Genomic DNA, 9,917 nt, shown 5'->3' with positions numbered 1-9,917 from the left:
GATCATTTTTCTGACTCCAGAAGTGAATGTTCTGAAGTTTACTGTGGTTTTATGATCTAGTTCTCCAACGATCTTCCTCAGCTGTGACATTAGTCTTTGGCATTAGAGAGATGTCACATGTTGAGAGTCTGTCCACTAATTAAAAAGCACGAGTTCAAGTCTGTGTCAGGAGCCATCGGCTCTGCATCAGTGTCCTCTAAAAAACATTATTGGCTTAAAAAAGAGTCGGTTTTAGTGAAAATTTAAACTAAAAAAAGTGAAGGCTGGTTGTAATTCATCCGACAAACAGAAACACTGGTGGATAAAAACAGGTCATCATATCAACCGTAAAGATAAGTTGGTATATTTGCTTCATTGATGATAGAAAAGAGATAAGACCTGGTGTAACATCGCACAACTAATTAGTTTGACCAGCAACAGGTCAGTATCAAGAGTGAGGATAAAAACAGTATCTCAGAGAAGAGAAGTAAATAAGAAGGACAAACCAGTACTGAGTGTGATCTTTGACCTGAACAGTAGCACTGCATTAAAACACACACACATAAAAATGTTAACGTTTGTATGTTGTATTTTGATATTATTTTGATAAAGCGTTGCATTATGTTTTTAGTATATCCAGGTAAGTGATAAGTTATTATTGTTGTAGTTGTTCCCTAACCGTTTTTTAATGCGGAACTAAAAGCACACAGGTTGTTGTGTGACTCGGACCAGTTTAAAATGCAGAACGGTCCGTCTTCGTAATTCTTCCGTCTAAAGATGGCGGAATATGCGAACCTCGTCCGAAGGGCTTTGGGACAAATAGGAGGTCACGGTGGAGTCCGAGGTTTGTTACTTCAGTTCTTCAGGTAAGTGAAATAAAATGTTTTATTGTTTGTATTAAGTCCTTAACGATTATTGTAAAATGTTGGACATGACGGAAAATGAACGTGTGACCCTCAAAGCTAAGTTAGCATGTTGACAAACGGCTGGATGACGGTTGCGCCAAACTCTGTTTAATATTGTGGGATTTTAAGTCCAAGGTAAGTTTACTAAATTAATTTGTACTGAATATAAAAAACGAACAGGTTTTAAAATGTTTACGAGCCATGCATCAAATCGTCTGACAATCTGTTCTTCAAACTGTTTGTTTTAGCAGCATATACGTTTGTGTTTTTGATCCGAGCAGCCTGTTAAACGTTAAATTAATCTGTCTCCTATTACCAACTGTGTAGTAAACACATTATGAATAAGCTTATTGTTAATCTGTAAAGGACTGAACTGTATTAACATTACTATTTGTTGGCAGGGTGAATGATTTGAAGACAGGAACCCTGATTGGTGTGGATAAATATGGGAACAAATACTATGAAGACAAGAAGCACTATTTCTTTGGTGAGAAAAATGTGCAGGATTTTAGGAGTGTTGTTGGACGTGTACCTTGAAAATACTAATCATGTAACTGGAGTGATTACACAGAGGATGATCAGATGTTCAGGAGCTTTTATTGCATATTTAGACCAGACTTCTCACAAAAAACATTAAATTAAACATTAAAAATAAAATAAAAGTCTGCACCTGCCTCAGAGCGACATGTCATTCCTCTTTTTCTTTCTTTCTTTATTTGTTGTTGTATGTTGTTGTAATTAAATTATGTTTCTCTGTGTGTCCAGGACGTCACCGCTGGGTGATCTACACCACAGAGATGAATAATAAGAAAACTGTGTGGGAGGTGGACGGCAGCATGGTGCCAGCTGAATGGTACGACCTCTAACCTTTAATTTGGTATTTAGGCTGCACCTTTTATTACTGTTTCTTTAGTATTTTGTGCGTTTTTGGTCTCATTTTATATATTTATACAGTACATATGTTAATGTATGTAAATAAATGATGTTCTTGAATGTCTATAAATAGCTTAATGTATTTCTTTCTGTTTTTATCTTATTTCCTTTTTTTTTTTTCTTGTTAAATTAAAGAAACTAAACATTTGTAAGTTAACAAGTAACATAATGTCTTCTTATACAAGGTGATGATCTGACAACTACTTCCAACTATTAGGGATACAATTAAAAAACACCTCACAGTTACCGTAAACCATATGTGTAAGTGAGGGTTTACATTATTTCACTGTTCTGTCTTTGCAGAACAGGTTTAGAATCAGAATTAGAAGACATTAATATTTAAAGCAGTTAAATTCCTCCTGTTCGCTCTTCAGGCATCGCTGGCTGCACTGTATGACAGACCACCCCCCCACTACACATCCACCAGAGCCCAAGAAGTTCTTGGCTGAAGTTCACCAGTTCAACGTGAGCGGCACCCCCCAGCAGTACGTGCCGTACTCCACCACCCGCAAGAAGATCCACGAGTGGATTCCACCCAAAGCTGGAGCTCAGTAAAGTTTGCATATTTCATCTCCCACGCTGTAAATTATGGTTTCCTGCCACTGTACCCAACAAGCTCTGAATAAAACCTCTATACAGATGTTTTTTTAATGTAGTATTTATTATAATAAGTGTCTGCTGCAAAATAATGGTTTCCATAGTTAAATAAGGAGCCTCACTGTTTAGAGACGGGTGAGCTGCAGCGGGCAGCATCAGTGTAATGGTGAATATTGTCCAAGAGGGGGCGTTGTTTGTTTTAATTTGTCTGATTCAGTGTTGTTGTCCTGACAGCAACAGAAAGACTTAAAAAGCTTTTGGCATCCTCTCGAGTCAGCACTTCTTAAAGCAGCAATCCTCTCCAGTCTGTATTTAGAAACCAGAGGAGACTTTGGAGCCTACGTCTCCTATAAATCCTAAAAATTAATTAGGCTGGAAGTTGTTTTGAGACGTGACGGTGGAATTCAATGTGCTCATTAACTTGGATTTTTACAACTGGTGAATTGTTTTTGTGTTTGCTGCGTCTCTCGTTAGCTGATTCATCTTCTGCAACTGGAGCAGATAACGTTGCTCTCAGGCTGTGTCATCGCTGACGCAGCAGCTAGTGATGCCACATAGAGGCTAACGAGAGCCATCATAATGTCAAGACACACTCCTGCCAACTGTCATGTCTCCATCACCCCCTTCTTCGATTCTCTGTCTCCTCTGTTTAACATCACTGCCCTTCGCTTTTCTGTTTTCTCCTCTTGCATCGTTCATGTCCGACTTCTTCCCGTTCAGGGATTTGACACCTGGAGAAGCCTCTGAGATTCTTGATGAGTATTTTCAGACTGATTTCTGCAAACGTAAACGGACATCAGTGAGTGAGTCCTAGTTCTGTCCACTCCCCATGTGTTCTTCTACACATACAAGGGAGCCGGTCAAAGGTTGACAGTGGAAGGGGCTGTGTGCATTATTCCTTATTGATACACAGATACAACCTTCACCTCCCATAGAAGTTTACATGTCAGATATTTGTCCTGACAGGTGAAGTACAGGTGCAGCTAATGATGTTGATTATGACTGGGTGTCATTCAGTTCTAGTAATTAGTTTCCTGGATCTGCTCTGTTGGCAGTGCACAGAGACTTTGACTCCAGGTTCAAGTGTCTCTCAGTGCTCTTTACACAGAACAGATAACGAGGACAAACTGCGAAAACATGATTTGTTTATTTAAAGGAGAAGTTTAAATTTCAGTTTTTATTTAAATTTAACACCAGCTGTTTCCACCACTTCATTGTTTCCTGTTTCTTTAAACTTTAATTATGAAGTTCTTCATCAGACACAATTTAAACTATCACAAATATTATTGGTAACATGAACCAATAAAAGTCTTCAAACTGTGCTGCAGCTCATTCCAGAGGTAAAGTGAGGAGGTCCCTGTGATCCAGTTTTGTGGTTTCAGCTCCTGGATGTAGTTTCATGTCCTAAAGGGTCAAAATATTCCTTTAACGGAGAATTAAAGACAAACATATAGGAGCTAGTAATGAAACAGAGACATTGAACGTGTGGTAAGAAATAAATCTTTAAAAACCATAAATATAAGTTATATACAATCGAATGCAATTAATAAATCATTACTTCTAAACTGTAAATTAAACTACAGTGTATGTTTTAGAATGTAACTGAGTACTAGTACTAGTAATGAACTGTATAATTGTATTTACACATTTGAACATTATCATCTACTGAACCTCTAAAAAAATCAGTTTCCTCTTTTGTACAGTCTGAAAGTGTCACACCCAAAATAAAACAGTTCCTGTTCTTGAACCCTAAAAATAAAACTCATGTCTCTGTTCTGTTTGAAAAGAGAAAACTCTCTAGTTTACTGTCAATACAAGTAACTATTAGTCTAAATACACTCATAGAGGTAAAAACTGTGTCTACAGAGTGGAAGTAGAGATATAAATACAGGACATCTGGTCAAGAAAGCTCTAAACCGACCTGTCAGAGTTTATAAGACTTGAAAATGACCATTTAGTAACAAAACTCGATGAACTGCTCATTAATCAGCGTTCATTCTGTGAAACAGGCCTGAGACTCCACTGTGTTATGTGTAATAAAGTGGGTCACGACAGAGCTGGCGTGCACCAGGAACCAGGATGCACCATGGGAAGACGGTAGTGTGATGCTCTTGGAAACGCCGGCTGGATGTTACTGTGACACGTACAACACTTGTCAGTGAGATGATGTAGTGTTAGCTTTGTTCTTTTCTTTGTAATTGTTAAAATAACATTTAATCACCACCTGTTTGTTAACGTCTAAGTCGGCTGGCGTACAAGAAACAGTGTCTCCGGTTTTCACTCCCACTCGGAGCTCAAAGGTTTTATTTATGAGTGGGAGCAGAGTCCGGTTTCACTCGCATCAACACACCCATGCTGGAGTTTTTATAGCTGTGAGGACTTGAACTGATGTAACGCAGCGAGTTCCACTAAAACCTCTTCACTATAAATCGAGTTCTCTTTGAAGTAGTGAGTATAGAAAGATGTCTGCACACCTACTTAGATTGGAAGTGCTGTCGCCGTCCTGTAGAGTGCGTTCAGCCCTCAGGGAGTGAGTCTGAGAGGAGGAACTCTACACTCCCACACTCATTCATTCCCTTAAATCTCTCCCCTTCCTCCCTCCTCAGCTTCATCACTCCATCCTCTGCCTGCTCCGTCCTGATTGGCAGCCGCGGTTGCTGCTGGTGTGTGCGCCCGAGCCAGTGGAGGGTGGCTGATAGGGATCAGACAAATTCCTGCTGGGGCTGCTTCATGCCTTTTAAGGTGGTCCCCCCCCCCCTCCACACACACACACACACACACACACACACATACACCCCCACAGAGGGGGCAGAGGTAGTGTGTGAGGAGAGTACAGAGTACAGTAAGCTTGAGAATGCAGCTCAGGACGTGCAGGTTGATTTGAGTCTAATAGCTGGTAACACAGGAAGCAAAAGATTTCACAAGAGGACTGTTCTCACACACACACACACACACACTCCTCCTACCTTAGAGGGTAGTCCTGAAAACTTCAAAGAGGCAGACAGAGCTCTCTGATGTGCACAGGTCTTCTGAAGCTGCTGTGGTGTGCACTTTGACCTCAGGCTGTGAGGAAGAGGAGGAGGCATGAGGAAGAACTACAGCGCTATCCCACTCATCTATGTGACAGAGGTAGAGTTTTGCTCTTGTTACGACTTTAAACGCGTCTCCTTGTGGTCGACTTTGATTTGTGTTCGTCAGCCAGGTGACTTGTTCACCTTCCACCACTTGTTTCATTTCAGCAGTTCATATTCTCAGTATGTGATCATATCCTCTTGTACGGTTTTGTTGATTTGCTGCATGAGTGATTTGTTTTTTACGGTCAGAGATAATCGAGGAAGCTGATTTTGAACGGTAAACGGTCGAGTCAGGCAAGTTGCACCATGTTTCATTCTTTCAGTGCAGCCTGTGATTGGCCTCGGCCAACGTAAGGAATGTGTACAGAGAACCACGCATCACGTGCACCTCTAAAACTGTATTATCTATCTTTCTCAGTTGCTGCTAGAAAAAACATCCCTGATTTTCTCTGTTCTGCTTCTGAGTGCTCGAGCACGGGGTCATGGTTGGTTCCTCCTGTCGTTATGTGGCCATCGCTGTCTCAGCTGCTCCAAAAAAAAAAATAACTGTGCTCTGTGGCTGAAAGAGAAACATCCCCTGAGCCAGACCCTGGATGGTCTTTGTGCTCTGGGCTGCTCTTATTGTGCTGACATTGTGTGTTTTTATGTATGCATGTATCATGTGCCTCAGTCTCCCGGTATATGTGCAACAAAACGCAGTCAAAACGTTATGTAACCCTTCTAGTATAATGGGTTCTTCCTGTGAAGCCAACAGCCTGCAAACAAGGAAACAGTAGAAGGAAGAAGCAGCAAGACGTTGCTCCCTCCAGTGTGTTTTCACCCGTCCTCATGCAGGAACGTAATGCAACAAGTCTATAATGAGATTCAAGTCATTTCACAGCTGCTGCACACTTGATATGTTGTCAAATTGGTTGTGTGCAGCTCATCTGCAAAGACTTGAACATGTAGAAACTCAACAGCTGTTAACTGTGGTCACTTCCATCATCTGACCATCTTAACCACCACAGTGTCTCAGTGTCTCTTTATCAGACACTCAGCCTAACAGAGATAACAGCTCAGAGCATATCATGGTCTAATGTGTCAACTACACAGCTCTCATGTTATTGTGGCTCGTCATGTGCAGGTCGATCGTCAGTTATTAGTTATTTATAACAAAATAAGCTGCTCAGTAACAAACCTCATAACCATTCACCCCCCTGGTTATGTGCACTCCCTTCATTCTGATATTTTCCTGCCACTGTTTCCACTTTTGCTCTCAAACATATTGTGTACCCAACACTCTGGTGTCTGCTACATTATTCGAATGATTATCAGTGTCTGAATCAGAAATTATTCACTGTGTTGAGTCACCAGCAGCTGCAGTTTGTTCAGCATAAACTCAGGAAGTGAGTTAATTAATAAAAGCAACTGTTGCCTGAAGGTGAAGAAAGTCTCTGTAAAACTCTGTGTGCGTCCCGCGCTGCCTGTTTCTGCAGGTTTCCCCTCCAGCTAAATGAACGTAGGGCCTCTCGTTATCACCTGTTTGGTCCAGACTGAAGTGTCTCAGCAGATGTCGCATCGTATGCTGTGGAATTTGCTCATGTTCTCTTTAGGATTAACTTGTGAAACTTCCTCTGGCTTTTCTTCTGCAGGTGTGTGCAGCGTCACGGCCAAAAACAACAGCAGACGGTTAAAAATATTTATTCCTCAGCTTGTGAAAGCTGCAGTAACTGATTTAAATCTAACCTCTCTGTCACCTGGACACCGACATCACAGTGAACTTGTTCGCTGACAGCTTCTTATTTCCACATTGTCCAGTGTTTAATATAAATATCCACAAAGGAGTTATAAAAAACCTTTAAAATAAACATGTGCAATAATAAATAACAAAAACTAGACAAAATAATTCACATTGCCCCCATTAGCATTGTCATTGTGACTATCTTAGCATATTAGCATTATGACTTAGCTCAAAGCCCCATTTTGCCTGATACCCCCCCCATGCTGTTGGTACGGCTGAGGCTACATTCATGTAACGAGCCTTAAAATGGCCAAATGCCAATATTTGTGCCACAGAGTGACTCACGTCTGCTCTACATGGACAAAACAAATAGGATTTTATTCACGTGTTTATTTTAGCACCTGTCTGTCTCCAGTCGGTGTCAGCATTTCACAGTCACAGGTGAAAAATCACCATAAAGGAGAAACAGGTGAATGGAAAACAGATTTGTTTGAGGTTAGTAGAGAAGTCTCTGTTCAAACTGCAAAGAATATCTGTAAGTTATGGTTTGACTGTTGCTGAGATAACGTTATTATACACGTTATATATGTTATTTTATACACAAGACTTAAATTTCATTTACATTTTACACTCTAGTTACACTTTAATTAAGTTGCTGTTCTCTGATTGGTTAGAAGGGGGAGCCTCGCTCGTTTACATTTAGCAGTGAATATCTCAGCATTCACATATCACAGTTAATTAATTTCCTGTTAACCACTAAGTGGAGATATGATGTCAGTGGTAACAAGCATCTGTTTTAAGTTTATACATCTCAGGAGACAGACAACATGAACTCGTCCCTCACCCTGATTCGACTCGGGCTACGTGGGCGTCTGTGATGTGTTTATTTTCCCTGATGATGATGATGATGATGATGATAATGACGTCCACTGATGACCGCCTGTTTGATCTTCATCTGCAGACTGCAGCTTCCAAATCTGACACACACACATATAATTGTAAGTGTAGTGTCCATCATGTTCTTGTCATGTCCGTTACAGATGCTTAACGGGTCACCATGGCAACAACAGATGATGTTAGCACACCAGACCACATACACACAAGTTCACATATTTGTCAGGAACCTCTGTTTATTATCTTTAATAACCTCTCCAACAAATAGTCCCTACAGTGAATTTTGATTTTTTAATATTTTCTGCAAAAGCTTTTTCTCTAAGCATGATTTGATCTCGATAAACCAGTGTGTGTGTGTGTGTGTGTGTGTGTGTGTGTGTGTGTGTGTGTGTGCGCTTGAGGCACGTAAAAATCCTTTTTTTTTTTTAAGCGGTGTGACTAACATTACCCCACATATGATTGAATTTCTTCCTGATTGCCTTGTCTGGTTAAATCACAGTTAAACAAAGCTGCACATGCATGTGTGTGCAGACGTGCACGTTCCTCATTAACATATAACCTCGTCTGTGTCTGCAGCTTGTAGCATCAGCTGTAAAGGGGAGAAACAGGTTTTGTATTTTCAACAAAACAATGATAGATTTCCAGTTTCCTGCTTTTTTTTTTATCATCATTAAGTTTATAATGCTAATGTTGAAGGTACCTTGGAGCATTTTAGAGGTGTTGGTTCAACATTTAATAAACAGTATATTGGAGAAAACATAAAAATAAATAAAGATCAGTACATTTTTGGCCTAAAGACACAAGTGAAAGAAATTTATTCCATTTTATTTGATTCCTTAAATCCTTAAATTAGTTGATGTATTGTTTTAGATTATAATTAGCTTCAGCTTCTCCACCTGTGAGATTACGTTTACGTTAATAAGGAGTACATTTATTCAGTACTAAAATCTATTGTTCTCAAATTAACCATTCCACAATACTAAGTAATGATACAGCTATTATAGGCACTTTTAAGTAAATGTTTATGGTGTTATTTTATATATAATAAGCCACCACAGTAGCCACTGTCTCCTTTTACCTCTGACCTCTCACTTTAAGGTCACACTTCTGTGTCTGTCCGAGCTTTTTAATTCTCTCTGTCCACCTCCACGTCATTTAATTTAAAAAATAAAAGAACTCAAAGACCTCAAACCACTTAGATGAGGACAAAGGGCCTGAAATGTCACCGGCTGGTTACGGGGGGGTCGGCGCTGACATCAAAGTGTGTCTGGTAGCTCTGCTGCCGTCCCCCACACACTTTGAAAGTGTGACCCCTTAGATATTTATTTTCAAATGGCCTCTGGTGTCCGTGTTCGTTTGAAGAAGCCGCAGTGTGTGTGAAAGCATTCGGATGATCACAGCAGCTCATGTTACTGCACCGTAGAAAAACATAGTTAAAACCTGCAACAGCACAGATTCAGTTTCAACTCACGTTTAGTGTTAATTAGCTTTTTCCACATTTTCAGTGGATCTACCTGCTCCTATTGCTCTGTTAAACACATTGAATCCCTAATATAACTGATTCATTATTGTAATAGGTTGGTTTAAAGTGAATTTCTTTAAAAAAATTGAAAGAACTATGGTTTCATCTTACTAAACTAGCCTTTTTAAAGTAAAATTAATGGTGCAACCCTTTAATATCATCTGGAACTCAACACTTTTAAGCACCTGTGGAGTAAACCTGACGTCTAAACATTGTACCTGAGCTAAATGGAGACATGGTTATCATCTCAAAAAGTGTGCAGGCATGTTTCAGCTTGTTTTTATAAAAACACG

General features: G+C 40.0%; 2 protein-coding genes across 2 annotated transcripts in view; both read left to right on the top strand.

Moving 5' to 3' along the window:
- Positions 1-716: 716 nt before the first annotated feature.
- On the top strand, positions 717-2,459 carry ndufa12 (NADH:ubiquinone oxidoreductase subunit A12). The gene is made up of 4 exons (XM_026362503.1): positions 717-845; positions 1,286-1,371; positions 1,650-1,737; positions 2,192-2,459. Exons 1-4 carry the CDS (start codon positions 757-759, stop codon positions 2,370-2,372), a joined length of 444 nt encoding a protein of 147 aa, XP_026218288.1. The 5' UTR covers positions 717-756; the 3' UTR covers positions 2,373-2,459.
- A 2,814-nt stretch (positions 2,460-5,273) lies between these two features.
- tmcc3 (transmembrane and coiled-coil domain family 3) overlaps positions 5,274-9,917 on the top strand; it is a 30,359-nt gene continuing 25,715 nt past the window's right edge. Inside the window, exon 1 of the mRNA XM_026362501.1 lies at positions 5,274-5,543. Within this exon, the coding sequence (XP_026218286.1) occupies positions 5,499-5,543 (45 nt within the window). The 5' untranslated portion in view covers positions 5,274-5,498. The remainder of the gene's footprint in view (positions 5,544-9,917) is intronic.

Source organism: Anabas testudineus, chromosome 23 (assembly GCF_900324465.2).
Source record: "Anabas testudineus chromosome 23, fAnaTes1.2, whole genome shotgun sequence".
Classification (NCBI taxonomy): domain Eukaryota; kingdom Metazoa; phylum Chordata; class Actinopteri; order Anabantiformes; family Anabantidae; genus Anabas; species Anabas testudineus.
This window is presented reverse-complemented; position numbering and strand designations above follow the sequence as displayed.

What these genes read in the sequence shown, in the direction of transcription:
- ndufa12 (XM_026362503.1), top strand. Translation starts at nt 757, where the DNA reads ATGGCGGAATATGCGAACCTCGTCCGAAGGGCTTTGGGACAAATAGGA. An exon ending in CAAGAAGCACTATTTCTTTG is followed by an intron (nt 1,372 to 1,649) that starts GTGAGAAAAATG and finishes CTGTGTGTCCAG; the next exon opens with GACGTCACCGCTGGGTGATC. An exon ending in AGCATGGTGCCAGCTGAATG is followed by an intron (nt 1,738 to 2,191) that starts GTACGACCTCTA and finishes TTCGCTCTTCAG; the next exon opens with GCATCGCTGGCTGCACTGTA.